At 42.0% G+C, this 24,144-nt stretch overlaps 2 protein-coding genes across 3 annotated transcripts; both read right to left on the reverse strand.

Moving 5' to 3' along the window:
- Window positions 1-3,487: 3,487 nt before the first annotated feature.
- Window positions 3,488-11,557, reverse strand: LOC104585673 (gibberellin 2-beta-dioxygenase 8-like). Of its 2 annotated transcripts, none has more exons than XM_010242625.3 (5): window positions 11,199-11,557; window positions 10,386-10,572; window positions 7,311-7,759; window positions 4,678-4,999; window positions 3,488-4,552 (listed from the first exon to the last, which is right to left on the reverse strand). In XM_010242625.3, exons 2-5 carry the CDS (start codon window positions 10,425-10,427, stop codon window positions 4,307-4,309), a joined length of 1,059 nt encoding a protein of 352 aa, XP_010240927.1. In that variant the 5' UTR covers window positions 10,428-10,572; window positions 11,199-11,557; the 3' UTR covers window positions 3,488-4,306. The 2 variants fall into 2 exon arrangements, with proteins under 2 accessions (XP_010240927.1, XP_010240928.1); XM_010242626.3 differs by lacking the exon at window positions 11,199-11,557 and adding an exon at window positions 10,770-11,175.
- An 8,519-nt stretch (window positions 11,558-20,076) lies between these two features.
- LOC148803933 (uncharacterized) lies at window positions 20,077-20,544 on the reverse strand. Its single transcript, XM_088898595.1, has one exon. The coding sequence runs from the start codon at window positions 20,542-20,544 to the stop codon at window positions 20,077-20,079; it is 468 nt and encodes a 155-aa protein (XP_088754721.1).
- Window positions 20,545-24,144: the final 3,600 nt, after the last annotated feature.

The following is a 24,144-nucleotide window of genomic DNA, read 5'->3' on the forward strand; positions in this document are numbered from 1 at the left end:
CTAGGTCGTGCCTATGGGACACCATCATCTTAGCAAAGGCAAGTTGTTGACAAAGTGGTCCCGGGTGTCACCTAGTTGTTCTGAGTTGCCAGGCCTCATGATGGTGAGCTGCCTAGAGGCGAGCTGCCTGTGAGTGCTGCATGATGGCGAGCTGCCTGTGAGTGCTGCATGATGGCGAGCTGCCTTTGACTGCTGCATGATGGCGAACTACCTAGTGGCAAGCTGTCTGTAGCGAGCTGCCTATAGCGAACTGCCTGTAGCAAGTTACCTGTAGCGAGCTGTCTGTGGTGAGCTACCTATGGCGAGCTGTCTATTTGTCAAGAGGCTACCAGGTGTCATAATGTCATTGGAGGGCCAAATCCGCCCTCATCATTTGCCCCCCACTCCCGAGTTGAAAGTAGGCGAAGGGAGTAGATTTCTCCTTTTGGCCCGTAATTCGATGAGCTTCTAAGCGCTGATTCAGTTTCTTAGGTTCTGGGAGCTGCTTGGAAGCAAGTTGCTCGTAAGGTGCTGAGGTCTCTGCCAGTTCGGTATTTTAGCCCTTAGATTCTGGGAGCGACTTGTAGTCCACTCTCCTTGACTTTGCCCATGCCGACGAGGCAGCTAGGTCTTGTGCAGTAGTGCTTCCCATGCCGTAGAGGCGACTGGGTCTTTCAGCAGTAGTGTGGCCCATAGGCTTTGGGAGCGACTCGTAGTCCACTCCTGAACTTTGCCCATGCCGTAGAGGCGACTAGGTCTTTCAGTAGTATTGTGGCCCTTAGGCTTTGGGAGGGACCCGTAGTCCACTCCTGAACTTTGCCCATGTCGTAGAGGCGACTAGGTCTTTCAGTAGTAGGCCCTTAGGCTTTGGGAGGGACCCGTAGTGCACTCTTAAATTTTGCCCATGCCATAGAGGCGACTAGGTCTTTCAGTAGTATTGTGGCCCTTAGGCTTTGGGAGCGACTCGTAGTCCACTCCTGAACTTTGTCCATGTCGTAGAGGCGACTGGGTCTTATTGTAGCACCGAGGTTTGCCTGTGAGGTGCCAAGCTGCCTGTGAGACGCTGGGCTGACTAGGTGCCGAGCTGGATTGATGAGCTTCGTTGCTCTTTAGAGACCTGCAAGGAACTAAATGTCAGAGGACCTGGGGTGGCTAACCCGGTGAAGTCACTCCGATGGCTATGTTAGTACTCTCATAGTAGACTACGAACTAGAAATCACAATCTGGGAGCTAGAGCTTGCTTACTTGTTTCTGAGGCTGGTGCCTTTTCAGTTCATTAGTTCGCGCCTGGGCCAGGCCGCCAGGTTGGCGCCCGTGCCAGGCCGCGCGCAGACCGCCAAGGCCGTGCGCGCGCCAGGCTGCCAGGGGGGCGTCTTAGAGCTACTTAGCATGTTAGGTCCCTGCATAGTCTTTGATTTCATAAAAAATGGAAACTATAAAGCGAGAGCTTTAGTTTCTAAAAATTTGAGGACTTAGCTATCTGGGAGAAGAGGACTTAGCTTTTTGTAAGATAAGAACTTAGCTTTTGTAGGATGAGAATTTAGCCTTTTGTAGCGTGTTCCCACAGACGACGCCAACTGATGTGACGGTTTCCGGTCATGTATCATTTTTTTCGTGATGTGTCAATTTTTTGGCAAAGTACCTCGTCATCTCGTCTGCTCCCAGTGGCCTGTGACTCAGGGGCTGAAGTGGAGCTCCCTAGTGGCGAGCTGCCTGGTGGCGAGCTACCTTGATGAACTGCCTGGAGGTGAGCTACCTTGATGAGCTGCCTGGTGGTGAGCCACCTTGATGAGCTGCCTGGAGGTGAGCTACCTTGATGAGCTGCCTAGTGGTTAGCCACCTTGATGAGCTGCCTAGTGGTTAGCCACCTTGATGAGCTGCCTGGAGGTGAGATACCTTGAGCTCTGTTGCTCTTTTAGAGACCTGCAAGGAACCAGATGTCAGAGGACCCAGGGTGGCTAACCCGGCGAGGTCACTCTGATGGCTAAGTTAGCACTTAGTAAAGAGAGCTTGAAGAATGATATTAGAGAATGAGAGAGCTAGAGAGCAGGGGTTACCACCTCTTCCTTCAGCCTCTTTTCACATACCTTTGCCCCTGGGGGGTGAGGTCTTTATATATTGGAGTCCTCATGGGTTAGGTGGAGCAGTTCCTGGATCCCAGTTGTGATGGGACTAGCTTGCGTGTTAAGTGGATGAAATGCCATCAAACTGTAAAACTGTCCATTCTCGTCAGAACCGGGGAGTGGGTGAGCTAATATAGCCGTTACAAGTCACAAACCCATAAAATGCGGGGTACGGTGGTGAGCTCCTCGAGGTTGTTAGGTTGGCACCTGTGTCAGGCCGCCAGGTCGTGCCAGGGCCAGGTCGCGCCAGTCAGGCTGCCAGCTCGTGCCAAGGCCAGGCTGCCAGATCGTGTCAAGGCCAAGCTGCCAGCTCGTGCCTGTGCCAGGCCGCCAGGTCGGGCCTGGGCCAGGTCGCACCAGGGTCAGGCTGCCAGGTCGTGCCAGGGCCAAGCCACCAGGTCACACCTGTGCCAGGCCATGCCTGTGGGACACCATCATCTTAGCAAAGGCAAGTTGTTGCCAAAGTGGTCCCAGGTGTCACCTAATTGTTCTGAGTTGCCAGGCTACATGATGGCGAGATGCCTGTGAGTGTTGCATGATGATGAGCTGCCTAGTGGCGAGCTTCCTGTTAGTGTTGCATGATGGCGAGCTGCCTAGTGGCGAGCTACCTGTAGCGAGCTGCCTATAGCGAACTGCCTGTAGCGAATTACCTGTAGCGAACTGTCTGTAGCGAGCTGCCTATGGCGAGCTGTCTGTGGCGAGCTGCCTAGTTGTCAAGAGGCTGCACTTAATTGTCAAAAGGCTACCAGGTGTCATAATATCATTGGAGGGCCAAATCCACCCTCATCAATAATCATTCAAAATTTTTCAGTGAGACGTTATACATCATACTGAAAAGATAAAAATAGAGTTTTTAAGACTAAATCAAGTGTCATGTTTGATTTTGTTTTATTTGTGTGAAATAAATAGATATTAATAAAAGGATGCCATAAGAATGGAGGAGTGAAATGATATGATCTCCTCTTGACATCGACAAAGATCAAAATATTAAATTATTAATACATGAGTAAGATTGGGGGTATTGTATCCGTATCTAAGGTTATAAGGTCATGGAGACTCATGGATATACCAAAATATACCAGAATACTAGGAGTTTGGGTTTTTTTTAAAGTATATGAAAGTATTGGTCTATTGATTTTGGAGAGAGGTGATGCAAAATATATTCATCAAGTGCAATCATAGTTACAAATAGACTGATGCAAATCTGAACCAGATGCAAAATTGGTATACAATCCATTTCAGATTTTGCGCTGCGAACGAACAGAACTTTAAGGTTTTGTGTTTAGTTGCAGTGCAAATTTATTTGCACTGATGCAAAACTATTGTAATGCAAATAATTTATTTGGTTGCAGTACAAATGAAGAAAAATAAAACCCAAAACATAACAAAGTAAAATCTAAAATAAAACCAAACTAAAATTTACACTTTTTCATTTGCACTCTCATACATTTGTACTAGTGCAATTTTAATTGCAGCCAAACACAGCATAAAAAAATTAGCATATGAAAAAAATAAATAATGATTAAATAACAAAACACATGGATCGAGAGAGATGTTTTCGTTAGCAACTTACCTTTTATCCATCTAATAGAGTAATAGTTACATAACTAATGGTAAACCATTACCATATCTATTCACATTCACATGGATAATCGAGTCCAGTATTCCATCGAGATTTTACTCCTCATCTTTTTACTTGAACCTTGCATAACAAGCAAAGGAAATACGGACAAGTACGGATACACACCATGCAGAATTCTGAATTCCAGCCCCTCTATTAGTAACTGAACTTTGGGGCTATAAAATTTTGATCTGGGCGGATTGGTGATTCTCCCAAGGAAATATGATAGTAGTGATGTCTTCTGGACTGAATTGGTGCAACAGCAAACAACCTCTTGACAATCTATTTCGAAATTCGAACCCAATTTTGAACAAAACTCATAACTAAACCCCCTCTCCTTACGACATTATATATTTGTTGTGGTTGCCTAAGAGCTATGGGATATGTTTGGATGCAGGCCAGACTCTCTTCCCCAGTTCCCCAAGGTTCAGGGCTATACAGCTAAAGTCTAAAGAAGAAAAAAATAGAAAACAAAGATCCCCAAACAGCAATAATATCTTATCCTACGTACATAATCTAATTAAGCAGAGAAGAAAACCCTGAACCCAAACACGCTCAAAATGTTTTTTTTTTTTTCTGGTTTTTAACCCAACTGGCTTCGAAGGAGAAACCTAGGAAGCCCTATCTTATAGCCTCTCGCCCGGACGTCCTCTTGGACCTGCTGCCTATATTCTCTAAAGTTAAACTTTCTGTAAAGCGAGGGCTCTCTGCAACTCTGTATTACAGTGTCGTAGGACGGGCAAAAGAAATATGCTACGGAGAATCTTTGAACTTGTCTGTTGGTCATAACTCTGTGTTGAACACTCTTGTAAACGCCATTGCTCCACGCCTGCATCGTAAGAATATTCTTGGTTCAGCAATTGGAATCCAACTAATGTAAAAGTGTACCAAATGTTCACTTGTGAACTCTGAAAGATTCTAGTATGCTATAATGGTGAAAAGAAATTGAAGTACCTCAAATAAATCACCAATGTTGACGATTAGAGCATCTGGGTTTGGTTTGACAGTGATCCATCTCCCATCTTTCACCAGCTGCAATCCTCCAACTTGATCTTGATACAAGATTGTGAGGAAGTCACTGTCGGTATGTGGCATCAACCCAAAGACCTCGGAAGAAATTGGGCATGGAGGATATCTGTTCATTCGGAGATAGCAAGTGCTGGGCAAGCAATTTTCCGCAAAGAAGTTGGATTTAACACCCAGATTCTCTGCTAGAATTGCAGCTATACTTTGCGCCAACACTGAAACTGTTGCCTCATATTCTTTAATTGTTGAGCTGAAACAAGAACATTTCCATCCATTAAGGCCGTATTTACACAGAAAAGTTGTACCTGACATATATTTGAGTTGGACATGAAGTGTCCAGTTTCCTAACAAAAACTGTTGCAACTCTCACACACAGTCATTAAGTAGTTGGGCCCAGTGACAGGATAACAAACGATGGGCCGGACACGAGAGAAAGTAGTTGGACTGGGCTGGCTGCTGGCACCTGTCGACCTGTCGTCCAGAACTAGAAGCCAGAAGGTGGTTGGGACTTGGGCGCGCGGGTAAGAGTTGCAGAGGTGGCCTTTTTGACAACTGACACCCATCCTTTTAGGCTTTTAGGCTTTTACTAGTCCGAGAACAAACAAGTGAAACAACTGAGTAAACAAGAATGTAATCCAATTCCAGCTTGGAATCGAATCTGTGGAACTCCATGGATGAGACGGGGCCACTTTTCAGAGAGGCTAATGTTTTCCCACGAAGAGAAGACACGTGGTATTCAGTGTCAGAACACTTATCTTCAGCCCATATGGAGGGGCCCATCAAACCCGTCCAACTAGGCCTTGGACTTAGACAAGTGTAGAATAACACACCAAAGACTAGGCCCCGGTGATGCCACAGCACATGATGTTCACGAGAGCAAGACAGGAGTGAGTGTATCTGTGACTTTGTGAGGTGTGGGTACAATTGAGTAGTGCATGCGGTACTACTACAGTAGAGCAGAGTCACATTTGATTTGATAGACTTGTGAAGGGTCCATGCTTGTAAAAAAGAGAATATATTATATATATATAGTAAAGTCTGGTTTATACTTTGTACAGTACTTTTATTGATTTTCCACGTTGAATGCCAGAATTGTATCAATTCCATTGGTGAGTGATCCTGCCGGCCCAGTAGAACTACTGACTTGAAAAACATGTGATATTATATATATAATATTAGGATATGGAACTATGGATGGGCCATTTTGCTGGCTTTGTATCGCTTTGTAAGGCAAAACCTCAATAATTGAGGGGTTTGGGAATTTTCTGGGCTACATGCAGTACAAGAATAACACTCCCTATCCAAATGCTGAAGAGTGAAGCCCACCCACCCATCGATTTTCCTGCTTTGGGTTCACATGTCATCATTAGGGCAATGACACGCCGTTGGATCTGGAATGGATATACCCAGCCAAATCTCTATCAGCATTTGAGTGGGGGGGAAATGGGTTTCCATCCCCATCAGATCTGGGAAGGTGGGCTCCCTGTTCAATCCATTTTGTGCATTTGGGTTTGTAGTGGGTCAGATCTTGGAAGGAAAGTGCTCGTATGATGGGATCCATGCTCTCCCTGAGTTGTATGAGCCAGACTCTTGTTTATATTTTTTTGTTATTAGTTATAAACATAGAATTTACAGGAAGAAAACATCTTATTGCTTCTCATTCTCTTTTAGGCAATAGCAGTAGTGGGCACATGCATATGCATCTGGATATATATGAAATTTCATTATTTAAAAAAAAAAAAAGTAGAATCACTGGAAAGGGATAAGGAGGTACATGAGTGGATATGTAATATGTTTTCCTCATAAATCATAATAATGGAATTGAGAGAGATGCACACCTATCCCTTTTTACTATGAAGAGGATTAAAATTTAAAAATTCAAAAGCGTTGGGATTAGTTTTCACGACATAACGTACACCGGGGGGGGGGGGGGGGGGGTCCCTAGTTCATAGTTTTATACTTTTGATATTGATTATCTTGAGATAATTAATAATTTAGCTCATCACCACATGTTCAATCTTTTTGTCCCCAAATAGGACTTATTTTGGATACGTGGCAATTTTCTTCTTTAGATTAGGTCATGAGCTGAAGCTATCCTTTCCACGTGTCATCGTCCAGCTATGGTCAGGAACTAATGAACTGTACTTTAATCACCATAATAATCGTGCATTAATTTTTTTTCCTCTAGAAACTAATTATTTAAAAGGAAAAGCTTTTATATATGCCATAATTTACAATAAATTTCCTCTTCCATTGTTATATACATGGGCCGTTGGGCCGAGGGCCGTTGGGCCGAGGGCCGAGGGCCGCGGGCCTTGGCTTATGGGCTATGGCCTTTCCTTGATTCCTCAGGAATCAGGAGCACGATCCTAATCAATATCGGGCGGAACCGATCCGAGGAAGGATCAATCAGTCCAAAAATACCAACTTTTTTTAACAAACTAGTCACAGATTACAGCGAAAAAATAAATAAATAATCATAGTAATTGCAGAACGACGGAGTTTTTTTTTATTAAAATTTATTTATTTTGTAATAACTAATGAGAAATGTTTATACGTACCTGAGACTGTTGGAATCGACCGATTTCGAAATATCGGTCAGTGGAATATGGAAGGCTTCTGACCACGAGAACTGCCTCAGACAAGTTGCTGAAGGCGTCCCCCAGCGGTAACTATCCACAGAGAAGTTCAAAAGATTCTTACTAGCCTTCTTATCAAACGGATGTTGGAACAGTTTCACCTGTTCATGGTGCATCCTTTCCAAAATCTCCCTCGGTATCCCATGATTCACGGCCTGAAAGAAACCCCACTGTGCTGAAGCTTCAGCGATTTCTCTTTTGCACTTCTCTCTATCTGATTTGCTGCGATTCAGGCCGCTCAGATCAATCACAGGGAGCTCGCATTCTTCAATGATGTCATTAACTTTTCCTCCTGTTGCTTTTCCAATGGAGTTCTGGAAGAGGGTCTTGTAGGTCTCTTCAAATGGTGGATCTGCATCCATCCTTAGTGGCTGGAGACACCGGAATAGAGAGAAAGAGAAGGAGGAGTTAAAAACACTCAAGGCTGAGAAGTTTTAAGCTTATATACAGACTAAAGAGAATTAGCTTGAAAGTCTAGAAGAGTGACAGAGAAAAGATTGGAAAATGGAAATACAGGTAAGTTGTGTTGTGTTCCTATTGGATGAAAATGTTTCCACATTTGCATTTCCAGGTTTCATGACTAGGGCTAGGTTAGTCGAACCCAGCAAGAAAAGGTTGGGTTGGGTTAATGCTGGAGTTCTAAATACTTATGTATATCTTATTTTTATAAATTATTATTATTATTTTCTTTTAGACATAATTATTGTAAAATTGAATTTACCTGAAACCTTGAATCCAAGGAATAAGAATAATTAGGCCAAAGGAAGTAGTAAAGTCGGGCCAATCCGAGCCAAACCAAAGTTTTAGAGTTGGGGGTTCAAAAGTTCAAGTTGGACTAGGATTGACCTCAAACTTGCACCACTATTCACAACGAGGTTGTTGGGAATTGCAATGAACGTCATCTGGTGTACGATCTTTTTACTTGCGTCTTCTATTCTTAGATAGTGTAGCGTGATGGGCCTTAAATCCAATCATCATTACTAGATCTTTTACTATAAATGGTCTTCAATGGTAATGACTAATGAGATATTCAGCTTAGCCCAAAGAGTCGGGTTGAAGTTTGGATTAGGAAGGAAAAGTATGAATTAGACTTAAATTTGGATTTGGTTAGAGACTTAAACATCCCAAAGGCCAAAACCGATTTACATAGATATATAAGTACTTAATTACATATGTCAGCAATTATAAGTTTGATAGTTTTTTTCTAAAATATAATGACTATATCCTTTTATATATAATAATGCTTAAATTGAATTAATCTAAACCCTTCAGTCTTAGAACAAGAACATTTGAGAAAAAAAAAACGTAAAAAAAGTCAGGCCAGCCCGAGTCCAACGCAATCTAGAAACTTCAGGCTGTATTTGGGTTACGGTTGGGGGTTCAATAGCTCCGGTTGGGTTTGGGCTGATCTCAACCCAACCCAACCAGGTGCAACTTGCACTCAGTATTTGGACTTCTAAAGGATCAGTTTGGAAAGAATAAATTGTAAAATTTTATATTTTATATGTATTTATATTGTACATATTTTATATTTGTCCGGTGTGAAAAGATGGGGATCGTTTTTTCTTTTAATGCAGAAAACATTACATGATGTTTAATGGCAAATATATACTGCTGCCTCCACCCTCCCCCTCTTTTATTATTTCTTTTCCTGCGTATTGTCTATTTTAGATTGATAATTATTAGGGCCTGGTCTCCTATAATTAATAAGTGAGGGTCTGTTTATAAGGCTAGCATTGTTAGATCGGTACTTTTCACTTTTCAGGTTTTGAATTGGAGACCCAGCTCGAGAAATCATTGTCATATGATCTACTATTTTCGTGTAGGTTCTAGAATCCAATACGTGTGTGTTCAATCTATCCCTGATAAATGTCCCAATGTGACCGTTTTACCCTAATCAGTACAGCTTTCTTTACACTCCAAAATAACTTTTTTACCAATCTCTGTTTACAAAATCACTTATTGAAAATCTAAAAACAAAAAAAAAAAAGTTGATTTCCTTCGACTAGAATTCAGTTTTCGGAAAATATTCATTTTTCACAGCCCAAATTTACGCTCAATCAAACATCAGGAAATGGGAATTTTTAGATTTTTTTTCCTTCATTTTATGTGCAACCAAATAATACCGGAATAAGTGGATTTCTAATCTCAAGGAGTAAATCACTATTTACTAACCTATAGAAATAGGAAGATTGAAAACATTGAACATTTCATTTTGTGAATAGAAGATTCCAAATTTACGGTGCCCGACACACTTCTAAGTCCATCTAAATGGAATCTTCCAAATCTTCCACTGGCAATATAAAAAAAAAAAAAAAGTAGAAGCAAAAATCTTGGCCTGGGCTTTATATTTGTTCATTTGTGAAGAGGCCTGAGCCCAAATTTCGGCCTGTTTTATAGTTGCAATTGAAATTGAGGCCCAAACTAGTGGGGTGGAGGCAGAGAATGTGCATCCCTTAATAGTGTGAAGCTGAAGTGGAACACGTGTACAAGTTAGAGGTTGTGTCCTATAGGTGTCTGGACAAGAAGCTCCACGTGGCCCGTCTAGGGAAAAATGTTTGGAGATTATTTTGTTTGTCTAATTTCAGGGGCCTTAAAGTCTGTGAAACTCGTGATTGTCATAACCAGCTTTATACCTTTTGTACGAGGAAAGAGGGTGTGGACGGGGGGAGCTGCTGGGAGGGAACAAGTGAACCTTTTTTTTTCAAAAAAAAAGGAAATAATACAAAAAAGATTATCCCCAAGGCCCTAACAAAAAGTAAAACAATAGAAAAATGCTTAAAAACAGAAAAAGGGATGACGGGACGATGACTCGATTTTTTAAATAATAAAAGAATTAATTCTTTCAATGATCCTTACTTCCTTACCATCCGATATTAAGTTATACAAATAAAATATATAAAGTAGAAGATTAAAGATTTCTTTTTTCTTTTTTTCTTTTTGCAAATATGCGAGTGAGTGTGTTAAACTTTTGAATGACACAACAGCGTTGAGTACCTTCGTTAACGTTTCAAAAACATTGGCATCCTCCACCCCCATTTCAGCTCCTTGGAAGCAAAATGCAACACCTTTACCGTCAGCTTATCTGAGCGCCGGCAGTGTGAGTTCGGTTTGTTTATAGCTCAAAGACAGCAGAGCAAGCTTCTCGTTTCAGGCCTCCAATCGATGTGGTTTTGTGTTACCTCTGCAATCCAGTATTTAAAGGGGAAAAATAAACTTAAGAAGAAGAAGAAGAAGAATTTGCTCAAGTAATCAAATTAAAAAGAAAAGGCACGATATCTGCTCTTCTAATTATTATGAGGCATAGCAAACACATCCCTTAACAGCCTAGAGCCAAATGATAAGATCAATAAACAAAACAAGGAAATGTCCATATCATACGTCTCTTTTGTTGGTTACTTTCTTGGTGGCGAAGTTGATGAAGATAGTAGGAGAGAAACAGAAGATAACAACAACTAAGAAGAATAAGACGAAGGAAAGGTGTTGGAGCTTATCATTGCCTTTACTTTTCGACAGGTCGCTACATGGAGAAAATGAAACAGCTCTTTCCATTATCCACTATAGTTTTGGAAACAATTATGATGAGAAAACTTCCATCAAGGGACTGGGTTTCAGAAGAGTCACATACACACACTAGAGAGAGAAAGGGAGCCGAGGGGGCTTATTTATTACTTAACAAAATCAAGACTCTGCTTCTCTAGTTAATACCCATATCATGTTAGAACTTAGAAGACAAAAAGAGATAAACGCTAATCTAAAAGAGAGTGAAAGATGTATACAAATAAAGAATGAAAAGTTGTGTAAACTTACAGGGGAGAAGAGAAGTTGTGAGGATGAGGAGGAGAAAGACAAGCAGACCAAGGAAAGCGGCAGCACATAAGTGAAGATTTGCACAAATAGATGGATGCATTAATTTATAGGGATAGGGAAAGGGAGGAGTCCCTTTATCAATCATTAGTGACTTATGAAAAGCAACCAGAAAACCAAAGGATGTACACGGGTCTATATTCTCTGGTGGAAGAGAGGAACACGCGTCTCCAGATGGTATCAGAGAAATACACCAGATTTTTCGATTGAGATTTGAGAGAAGAGTACTCGTAGTTGTAGATGACACTAGAGAGAGAGAGAATGGAAAGGGGTGAGACATGGATAAACGACAACCAAATACAAGTGATAAACCCAGATGAATGCAAACAATTTGGGGTCTTAAGCATGTAACAGGTCTCCAAGTCTACAGAGAGAGAGAAAGAGAGAGATCAGCAAAGGTGTTCAACAAACAAGGCACATGATTCTTCTGCACTATAACTGTACTACTGTTTAGATCATATACGACGTGGCAGCACTCAACAACATTTGGGGTCTCGCACCAGCTTACTCTGACCTCCACGTCAGCACTGCTTATTGACCTCCGATGAACAATAGTAATGCATGTGCTCTGCCCACCGGATAAGGACGTGTTCCATGGCACCACCTCTGTGCTCGCTACGCGTTTACCGGCATTCAATTACTGCCCTACTGCCCAAACCATGATCAAAGCTACTGTTAATGTAGTGTACTCTATCTTCTTTTAATTAATTTGTTTTCCTTTTATTTATTTCCCGGCCTCTCAGATTTCTTCAAATAATTCAGGTCGGTGGTTGAGACTTGAGACTTGAGACTTTATACTGTATCCACTTTTTTTTCTCATAACCTCACTCGATCTTATAATCAATGTCTTCAAAATTTTCTAAAACATGGGAGACATAGGCAATCCATCTTCAATAGGATCATTCCCTTCTGATCTACGCTACAATCAGCTGGCCATTTGGCCAGCTCCAATCATATGTTTAGATGAGAATGGAAATGAACTGGAATTAGGTAAAAAAAAGGAGCTAAATAATGAGAATAGTTGGTAAACTTACTAAATATTTCTCTATGTTAATATATGCATTAGATGGGGCACGTACAGTATTGCACATGACAGAGTTGTGGTAGAGTTACACATTGAAAAAAGAAAAAAACGATGGAGAGAGAGGGCGCAAGGTTTTAAAATCGAACCAGATAACGACCTGTTCATTTTCAGTTACCGGGTCCAATGGTTTGATTGTTCTAATTGAATGGACGACACATTTTAATAAACAAAAATTAAAATAAAATAAAATAAATTGGCCAAAAACCGTTGGACAGTTCGAATAGTTTGACCGCTTGGGTCAATAGTTTATTATCTAAATCAACGGTTTTTGGTCAAAATAACGGTTCTGGGGTAAAATGGAACCAGTCAGGTGATCGATTCTCAGTTTTTCCAGTCCAACCGTCCAGTCTGGTCAGGTTCTAAAAACCATGAGAGAGAGAAAGATGGGTGGCTTCAAATTCAGGCCTCATTCATTTTTGGGAAGTTACTTAGTAAATGCACTTACCAAGATGATTATTTTCACACAGGTAAGTGCATTTACTCATTATGTTCTTTTATTTCTATGGTAAATAAAGGCAATGACCATTTTAAGCATAAAAGGCAATTATTAAAAAGGGTAATTTTGTTCCATCTAAGTGTTGACAATTTTTCTTATAATTGAGAGAGTTACTTATCCACTTGGGATATGGGTATCACTTATCCCACCCACAGAAAATAAATTTTTCATAGACCCCTCATAAATCTAAAAAAATATATATGAATATCTTGGTCAATGGGAAACAAAATCTCATTGACCAACTTTCCTCCTCTCAAAATTCAAAAAATGAACAGGACCTCATTCTCTCCCATAGCTTATAAGTATTTTTAATGGGTAATTATGTAAGCAACCCGAATAAAAAATTAACAATAAGGATCGTTTACTAAGACCCATCCTCTAGTTTGCCTATTACTAAGACACCCCCTCTACTTTTCAACCACTATACTTGTTGGTTGTTGCTGGTTCTTTTAGATGGAATTGTAAAGTGATATTTTTTGCCCTATCATTTGGTTGACCAAAATAGTTAAAAAGAAAGAAAAAAAAGTAACTAAATGTCAATACAAAAAATAAAATAGACAATAATAGAAAATTAATAAATTAAAATAAAAAACAAAGGAACATAATAGAAAATAAAATAGATAATAAAAAAAATTTCTATAATTGTCTATTATGCTTGTATTTTTATTTTTATATAAAAAATTCCTAACAGGAAATATAAAACATTCCTAACAGAAGGGGTGCCTTAGTAATATGCAAATTATAGGGTAAGTCTTAGTATTCATATGAAACTATAATATGGGTTTTCTTAGTAAATGACCCAAATATGGCTTCGTGGCCTTCAAAAAAAAATGGCTTCCTGGACGAATCAAAGCTAAAAGAGTTGGAGAGTTGCTAGAACTAAAAACTAGTATTAGGAATAAGATATTGCAAATAATTTCATGTAGAACTAATAACTAGTATATGAATAAGATATTACAACACAATTTCATGTAGAATTAGGGGTGAGCAAAAAAACCGAAAAATCGAACCAACCGAAATTGAACCAAAAAATCAGTTAACTGAATTGGTCGGTTTGGTTTCGATTTGATGTTTTTAAAAAACCAAAGGTACTGGTTTAGTTTTAGTTAACCAATATAGAAAACCGACGGTTAACCAAACTGACTGGTATACATCTATTTCTATATATTTTATATATTTATGTATTATATATATTATAAATTTAATAAATATGCATTATATATATAAATATATATTTATAATATATGATATATTATTTATTATTTAAAATATTATATTATATATTTATATATATTTTATAATATATTGTGAAAATTAAAAAGCTGAAAAATCGACAAACCAAACCGATTGGCTTTGGTTCGGTTTCAGTTACCGGTTTTCCAAAAACCGGTAGTACCGGTTCGGTTACAAAAAAAAAAGTCCCTATGTAGAACTAATAATTAGTATAAGAATAAGATATTGCAACATACTTTCATGTGTGCCTCCACAATCTTGTTTCATTCCAAGAACATTAAACTCATACCAAAACTAATTGTTAAACCCATACTAGAATTAATTGTTAAATATCCAATTACAATTGAGATTTTCTTTTCTTTTCGTTTCATTTCTTTGTCTTAGTTTATTAATAACAAGAAAAGCTTTGTTATGAAGCGAGGTCCAAGAATTCAAAAGGGGTAGAATTATTGCGATGGTTGTCTCGGTGTCGACTCTTCCAGCTAATACTTAGGGGGCATCAATGGACCAGGTTTGGGTTGGATTCTGCCTGAATCAAAATTAATCTAATGATCCAAAGTATTTATTGTATTGGATTGGACCTATTCCATCTATAATGAATTTATACTGGATTGTGGTCAAATTGAAGCAATATCCAATCCATTAGGTTGTGTTTGTTTTCAATGTAAATTATCATCAATCTAAAAGTATAATGATAAAATTGATGTAGTATTTACATTGATTATCGGTGTAAAATTCAATCATGAGGTTTACATCATTTTTCAATGAAAAACTTACACTCCAACCTAACGCACGAAAATACAAACTGAGAATGAAGTTTTACACTGGTCCATATTACACTGAATACAAACGCTGACAAATGAAGCGGTGGTAGAATTTTCTGTCGATTTGTATTTACACTTCAAACAAATGCAACCTTAACAAAAAATAAAAGTACAAGTATCAATGGACCAAGCTTGGGTTGTACCCAATCTAAATTAAAATCAATTCTGAACAAATTGAATCGTTTAGACATTGAATTGGATCAGTCCATAATAGTACATCTATATTGGACTTGGTGCTGCCAAATATGAGGCTGAGGGCAACAAGGGGATTTTGCATGTATCCGAGGCTGACAGGTCCAATATGTAAACAAGAGAAGAGCATACGTCAGAAGCCCTGGGTGTTATCCCAAGGGAGGAGACTCCAACGGTTAAGTTAGCCGAGTTCTTATATAAGGGTCAGACCAGGCAAGAGACAAGAGCTCAGAGCTTAGTCCTTAACAGCCGAGGATGATTCACTTGGGATTTTGAATATGCTTACCTTGAGGCGAGTGCCCCCTTTTATAGCTAACCTTGCCTTAGGAATGGTTGGAAGCAATTGGTGATGTGTGGCTAGGATTTGATCTAGTTGATGCCACATGGCATGATATGAGGCCCACCAAGTATCCCTACATCATTTGCTCCCACTCTCAAGGCCGTAATGGACAAGGTCGGATGGTGTGCTATGCAGAGACCTCGGCTTAGGCTGAAGAGAGTATATAGTAGAGTTGCGTGGAGGCGTCAGCCTTGGTTGTAGAGGATTCTTCGTGGCGGTTGTGCAACGACTGTTTCCTTGTTCACATTCCCTGAAGGTAGGTTAGGCGAAATTTCAAAAATTTCCTCTCCCCTCATTTGGGAATCACATTCCCTGTTTTAGAAAATCTGCATTTTCAATTATCAATCTTGAACCATAAACCAAACCAAATCTGAAATCAGAAGCAGGAGAGGGATATACCTGATACGGAGAAGCAGTATCTCCCAATGGAGGTGTTCACGCCGAAGGTAGGAACCAAAAACTGCTCCCACTGAAAATGGCGCAGTGTAGGATGGAGCAGAATCAGCAGTGTTCTTACAAAAGAACCGAACCCTTCACAAGAATTCGCTGGAGGCAGTGAGCACACCTTCAGATCAGCCTTTCTCCAAAGACTGATATCAAGATCCAATCTTGATCGCTCTTACTAGAAAGAGGAGATTGAATTGGCAGTAATGGTGGCGGCAGGAAGGAGGCGGCAAGGAGAAAACAACTCAGTCTCACTGGGTGTTGTGTTCTCTCTCTGAATTTCGAAAGTGATTGATCTTTTATATGTTGCCCCCTTCTCCTTTTATAACCTTAAAAGGGATCAGCTCCTAATCCCATTAGGAGTTGCTGATACAAATCATATTTGGACCTGAATTCCCTTTAAGAGATAAGGATAGACCCTTATCTTATCTGCAGATTAGATCAGCCCTCTCCTAATCTGATTATGAGGTTTCCAGATCTAAATCTGTATTCAGATTTGGACTCTCTGAGTGGATAGAGTAAGACCCTATCCTATTTGCTAATCTAATCTCATATTCGCCCCTTCTTTAACTAATCAAATCAGCCCAGTTCGAAATGGGCTTTAGGCCCATCAATAGTATATGCTCACTTAGCCTTCCAAACTGCTGCCCAGTTGGGCTTCCTTGTATGGCGTGGGACCCAAGCATTGATCTACACATCAGCCACAAGGTGTGACATTGGTGTGTCACCCCCACTCCGACTTTGATAGTAAGCTCGGCAAAGAGCAAGTGAGGGCTTTGTCTGACATGTATCATATCCCAGGGAGCTATAGGGTTAAAGTCCCCTACATAGGTGACCGGTCATGGTAGCCCACCAAGGGGGAGGTGTGTGTGAATGAGCACTACCTCCACTTCAGTCTTCGTTTTCCCTTGCCTCCTCTTGTCCCATAAATCCTTAACTACTACAACATTTCCCTTAGCCAACTTGCTCTGAACTCCATTAGGACCATTATAGTCGTGTTGGTGATAGCTTGCCTCCAAGATGTGTCTGTGACCCTGAAAGTCTTCTGGGGTCTGTTCGCATTGAGGAAGCATTCTGACAAGGAAGGTCTGTGGTACTTCCAAGGCTGACAAGGTAGGGTAGTGGACAATACGTCGTCTATCCACAACTAGAAGAAGAAGTTTTTCATCATTAGCTGTCCACAAGGATGGTCCTTCCAATTTTACTGGGGAGCATCGGACTCGTCAACCAAGAGGATCAGGCCATGCAGAGCGAGGAGGATTCAGTTGTGATGAATCGGATTTGACTAATTGGGATAATTCATGTTGGACCCCTAGTGGCGAAGGAGGTCTTGGTGTTGGTTGGCCTTAGTCCTGCTCCCCTTTGTATGGGCACTCCTATTGTCGGCTATTTGTGTCACTTGTTTAATGTTCATTGCCTTTCTTCTAACGTTGGTCATCTTCCTTGGTTGCAGAGACGGACAACAGCTTGATGGAGAGACTTCTACAAGCAGTAGTAGCAAAGTCCAGGAAGGGCTCAGCCAAGGGGCCTTCATAGAGGCCGAGCAAGAGGGAACCACCTTGGCCAAAGGGGAATGTCGAGGCTAAGAAGAGGAAGATAGCCACTCCCAAGCGACTGACCGATGCCCCTCAAGAACCGAGGGTGAAGAAAGTTGCAGTGAGGGACCACAGAGTCGGGGGGTGCTGTAGGAGGACCTCAAAAGTCAAGACCTCACTCCTCGAGCTCGTGGGATGACATTCCCTCTAACGGCACATTGGGTGTTCCCCCCGAACTGGAACATCAGGGAGGGCGACTCTCTGAGCAACGTAGGCATCAGCTACACCTTGATCACCGGGGTGCTTTCTGCTGCAAATCGACAGTCATGTACCTAGGTCTCCCCCAGGCTGTCCGAGACATGCTACTTGACAAGTTGGCCGAGGTAAGGTTGAACCTTCACTTTCTTTATGACACTACTTTTTTACTTAGACTTTTCTAACTGACGGGGATTTCTTGTTTCTTCGTAAACGTCTTCTTGTGTTATCAACCTCTATGACAAAATGGAAGTGATGATACAGCAGTTGTAGATGTCGCAGAAGGAAATCGAAAAGCTAAAGCGCTAGCTGACCGAGGAGCAGGCCAGTTGAGAGGTCGCTATTGAGATGACTCGTGGGGAACACAACCGTCGTAAGAAGCTTGAGGCTGACGTGGCGGCTAAGAGGGAGTAGTTGAGGGCCACTAGGGCCTTACTGGATGAGGCGAAGCAAAGGCTTCAATAGACGTCCTCCTGAGCTTCGAAGGAGTACAAGGCCTCTGAGGCCCACATGGAGGAACTATCCGAGTTCAACGCCTCTTCCTATCTAGAGGGGATCAAAGACACTCAGGCTCACGTGTTGGCATTCTTCCCCGATTTCAACGTCAACCAGTTGGGTCCTCGCCTTCCGAGCCACCAAGCGACCAAGGTGGTAAGTCCAACCAAGGGCCAGGGCGGCGCTCAAACAGCCCACGCACAGGAGGTGGCGGCCAACAATCATGTTGACATTGAGGGTGAGTGAGGATTCTTACATAGGGTTGAGGCTTCCTTTGGACAGCTTTTTGTTTCTTTTTCTTTTGTTTTGGAATTCTTTTTGTACGGGCTCGATCTCCCCTATCATAGGCCTCTTTTTGTAAAGGGAATCGAATGAATATATGAACTTTTTCCATATTGAGTTTTTTGTCAAAATTGTGTTGTTTCTTTCTTTTTCTGTTTTCTTCTTTTCTCTCACACAAGGGGTCAATGCCTCCCCCGAAGGGGCATATTTTGCAAAGAAACTCGTAACTCCTAACTTAGCTACTCACGACGGTGTTTCTCCTTATGGCTGCCTAGCATGTTCCAAGACCCTCTTCCTTAGAAAAAAGGGAGGTGATTGCCTTAGCCTACCTAGCATGTTCTTCCTTAGGGACTTAGAGAATGGACTCGCACATGGACGAGAACCATCAAATGGCATGTGGCCAAGGTCATAGAGTGCCTTTGCCTTGGTGTAGTAGCATTATATTGTTCATCGTGTTTTGTGTTAAGTAATGGGATGACATCGGCTCTTTGGCCTACACACAGACTTAAGGGTCTTTGAGGCCAAGGCCGGTGTTGTAAGCCACTCATTAATAATGGCCTAGGTCCTAGAAATTCTTGCCTTAACTAAAAAGGCGACTAGGTGTATGGCTCTCAAAGAGTTGTGTGCCTTGGACCAACGTCTAGTCTGAGGATATAACCTTAATGAAGGTTGTGTGCTACATCAATTCGTTCAACTGAGGGGTCCTGACAATTGGATAAAAAGAGTATGTGTACACTAGGGTGAATCAAGTCGAGGTGAGAGGACCTTGCACACTTTATTCACAAAATTTTCACTAGCAATGTTTACATCACTAATAATACATTTGGAGGTCCACGGAGTTCCAGGTACAGGGTATTGGTCTTCCACTCATGTACTACAACTAAGAGGTGTCGGGCTCGGCTTGGATGGGATATACTTGCTTCTCTTCAATGCAAGGTCATGCTAAACTCTCGATGTGTACTATACGGCCAAGGGCCGATCCCGAACAACTTGCTAGTTTGGACAAGGCGTCGACTCTTGTGTTCTCGACCCGTGGCACCTAGTGCAGGGTGAAGCGATGGAAGTGGTTGATCAGTTCTCGGACTTTAGCAAAGTGCTTAGCCATATTTGGTTCCCTGGCTTCCCATTCCCCATTCACTTTGTACATGACAAGCTATGAGTCATTGAAGACCTCAATGTCCTTGGCTCTGAGGTCTTTGGCGAGCTATAAGCTAGCGAGTAGGGCCTCGTACTCGACTTCATTGTTGGAGGTAGAAAAGCCAAAATGCGGCGCATACTCTAACTTGTTGTCATCTAGGGTGAGAAGTATAAGGCCGGCCCTACTTCCTTTGGCATTGAAGGATCCATCCACAAACAAAGTCTAGGTGGGCCAAAGCCTCACATCCTCTTTGGGGGCCTGGCCGAGGGCGCGAATGAAAGTGCATTCGACCACAAAGTCCGTCAATGCTTGTGCTTTTATTGTGGTCTCAACCTGACTCATGTTGTCTTCTTAGGCTCAGCCTTGTGTAGGGGAACCGAGATGGGATCCTCAGCTGGCTAGCCTCGGCTCGCTGGTTCATCCCCAAGGTCGAGCCCTTCCATTTCTAAGGCTTCTTAGTTCTTGCATTTTAGTGCTGCTACATAGCACTATCTATGAACTTTCTAGTTCCCCCTGACCACTCCCACGCCATGTTTAGTGAGGAACTTCATGGTGAGGTGATAGAACGAGATGGCTGCCTTGAATGTATGAAGGGTCGGCCTCCCTGTGATGGCATTATATAGGGAGCCTATCTTCACGACGAAGAGCTTGATCATCCGGGTGACTTGCTGAGGCTCGATTCCTATTGTGACTGGTAGGGTTATCTTCCCTTCAGGCTTGATGATTGCTCTGGAGAACCCAACTAGTGGCATGTCCACAGGTTGCATCCAATTTGGCATCAACCCCATCTTCTCATATGTGTCGTATAACAAGATGTCAGCTGAGGAGCCACTGTCCATGAGGTTTCTCTTCACCAAGTAGTTGGTGATAGTCATAGACACCACCAACACATTGTCATGGGGCAATGAGACCCCTTGCAAGTCATCATCGGAGAAGGAGATGGTGTCTTCTAGCCTCGACCTTTTAGGCATCAGGCTCTGGACGTTGCATTGCCTGGTGTTTGCCTTTCGGGTCAAGGCAGATGCTCCACCTAAGGTCAAGCCCCCAGTGATGACTTTAATAATTCCAGCTAGTGAGTGACAGGCCTAGGGCTCGGCCTGTTGCTGCTACGAGGAGGAGGCACCGGTGTTGTGGCGGTACTTGTAGTACTTCTTGGGGTTACCTCTTTTAGGGTTCCTCTTCAGTTTGGCCGGCCATTTCATGTATTCATCATTCCCTATTTGCATTAGTATATGCATTTGGGTCGAGTTCAGTGGTGTATATTTGTTGAATGAAGGGGTCAGTGGCTTTTTCTCGCTATCTTTACTGGTGTGGTCGTGGTCGCAGTCATATCCATCCCTTTCCTTCCTCTTCTTGTCAGGGGCCCCTTGGCTGGCCTCAGCTTTTGGTTCGTGGAGGCACTTGTTGGCTTCATTCTCCTCGACGGTGATGTATTTTTGGACTTTTTTCAAGAATTTAGCCTTGTTCTAGGATGAAGTCTTAGAGATGGACCAACTAAGGGGTCCAAGTCGGAGGCCGTTGATATCCACGTGCAAATATACCGAGGGGTCAAGATCCCTTACTTCGAGCTCTTTCCAATTGAATCAGTTCATGCACACCCAAAGGCTTTCCCCGTGCTTTTGCTTGATGGATATTAGGAAAGCAATGGTATTTTGGCACTATTAGCTACTGACAAAGTGGAAAAGGAATAGATCCGCAAACTGGTCCCAAGAGGTGACGAACCGAGGGGCAGCATGGAAAACCATCTGCGTGCTACTCCCTTGAAGGTGGCTTGGAAGATTCGGCACATTAGGGCATTGAAGTACCTGTAGACGAGCATGAGGGCACTGATGCTCTCCAAGTGGTCATCTAGATCTATGCTCCTATCATAGGTCTCCAGGGTGGGGGCCTTAAAGTTAGGTGGGAGTGACTCCGAGGTGATGGAGTCGATGTAAAGGCCTCCATCTAGGTAGATAAGAGGTTCTAACCGGTGGAGGCATTACCTCGGCCCTCCTTACCTATCGGATCTAATCTTGGATGACACCTATCTGCGCCTATAGGTCACCAAGATGTTGGTTGATCAGGACCTCGACCTCGTCTAGGTTTTCTTTCATGCGGATGTCGGATGTCGGCCCTGTTCCCGGAGTGCTTGGATGTTGGATGCTAGTACATCCTAAGCCTTACGAGTAGGGGTGGCCATATTGGCTCGGTCTAAAATGAGCTTCAAGTCGAACTCGAGCCTAATATATGGGATCATTCGCTAATCAAGTTGAGCTCGAGCTTAATATAGCTTGGCTCGTGAGGCTCACGAGCCTAGTTAAGTATATGTACATAGGGTGTCACCTCGGCTACTGAGGGAGACCTCGGTTCAGCACCTCAACAACTAAGGGAGACCTCGGCTCAGCACCTCGGCTGATAGGGAGACCTTGGCTCGGCACCTCATCAGCTAAGGGAGACCTCAGCTTGGCACCACAACATCTGAGGGAGACCTCAACTGCTAGGGTGACCTGCAATCAGAGGCAACTCAACTTGAGCTCAAGTTTCTAGTTTGAATCAAGCTCGAGCTTGATAATTTATGAGTGAGTTGAGCTTTAATAGCTAGATATTCAGCTTGGCTCGGCTCAAATCCACCCCTAATTGCAATCTCAACGATCATTAAAGAGATCGCGAAGGTCAGACACTAGTGGGGGAGAGGCGTAGTGTTGGCCTTCAGCCCTCAGAAACGGATTGTAGTAGACAGAGCACCCGCTATCGTCCCAATTGCTCTTTGCGTGCGGTGGCGTTGATTATGGGTGTATCATCCACTATATTGCCCTTGGCTTCCGATAGGGCAGTTACCCTGCGAGCGACCTCCTATCGGATGCCCTACCTCATCCAACCGTTGGGCTAGGTTGTCTAGCCTGTCTGGGACCAGCTTGAATTAATCCATCGTGACTAGATTAAGTTAGCTTGTTTTTAGAGGGAAGTCTTAAAAATGTTCCTACAAATGGCACAAATTATTGCTGCTAAAAATGAAGCCGAAAGCAACAAGAGGATTTCACAAATATCCAAGGCTAATAAATTCAATCTACAAGCAAGAGAAAATTATACATGAGAGGCCCTGAGTATTATCATAGGGGCAAAGACTTCGATAATCAAATTAGCCGAATTCTTAAGAAAGATCGGACCAAGCAAAAGACGAGAGTTAATAACTCAATCCTTAATATGCTTTACCTTGATGTGAGTGCCCCTTTTAAAGATAACCTTACCTTAGGAGTGCCGATGCCATGTAGCACGTATCCCTACATCACAACTGATATTGGACCTGATCGAGTTGGACCAACATCCTATTGGTGAATGTAAACTTCACCAAGAGCAACTCTTTGCAAAATATCTTTCATTTAAAATAAAAAATGAAATGTAATAATTAAATCGTTGAATATAAACGATGGAAATGACCAACCAACTACCATGCATTTTTCAATCAATAATATTAAATATATCATATAATTTATTTATTTTTCATTAATTCACATGTCAAAAAATATATTTATTATTAAAGATTTAACAATGTTAAAGATTAACTATAACACCATATCACTTATTTTAAATTTTGCACCACATTTCTGCCGATTTTATAAATCTTTCAACAACCCCATAAATTATAAAAGATGAAAATGGGGCCAGTCGGCCGGACTAGCTTTTTGTTGACGAAACAATGGACAGTCAGCATGATATGGATGTGTGTAAGGTGGAGGGTGAACAGTATCGGTGAAAAGCATTTGATAATAATTTATTTATTTATTAATGGGACGGTGATCACTGGTCACGTAGCTTTCTCTGGTGAGCCCGCGGTAGCCCAAGGAAAGGGTGGGTCATGACCGTGTCGGTGGTAGAACACATGTCGAAGGCCAGTTGGTGGTGATATGGTAAATATGGGCCTGGGCCGCCTGGCCCATGTGGAAGAAGATTAGATCCCTGCATTTGGAGCCTGCCTGGCTGCCAGTCATTTCAGCTATCAGCATCACACACGATATTTTTACGCGCCTACCAATGATTGGAAGTCAAAAAAAAAAAAAAGACTCGTATCTTCTTCCCAATCTTCAGTTGACTGGTAGCAGGAAGCATTGTCAGCATTGGCGTCACCATTTATGGATGATTGGATGTTGATGTTATCCGGTCTGAGAGAGGCTTTCTTGCCCACAGCCCACACCCAAGAAGATGGCTTATGGCTATGCCTTCAACTAGATTCTTATGGGCCCAAAACTCTATAGTTTCCGTTCTATTGGATCCTAGTTTCGTAATGGAACCCTCAACCCCTCTCATTGGTTTGGTTTGCCGTCCAAAACGAAATCAAAATCAAAATCTTTTCAAATCGGAATTTGAATGATTTATTATTTCACTTAAACATAGATCAGAATTAAAATTGGAATAAACTGATTTCATCTTGAAGAAAGGAGGAAATGATCATTCTCTCAAATTGGAAATGTCGTTCTAGCTAGAATGGAAATGAGATTTTAATTCTGTCTAATCAAACGGTCATTATTGATATGATCCATTGTATTCTTGATTTCACATCTCATATTTTCAAAGCCAATAATAGTATCAGATGG

Source organism: Nelumbo nucifera, chromosome 1 (assembly GCF_055504915.1).
Source record: "Nelumbo nucifera cultivar China Antique chromosome 1, China Antique-T2T, whole genome shotgun sequence".
NCBI classification, from domain to species: Eukaryota; Viridiplantae; Streptophyta; class Magnoliopsida; order Proteales; family Nelumbonaceae; genus Nelumbo; species Nelumbo nucifera.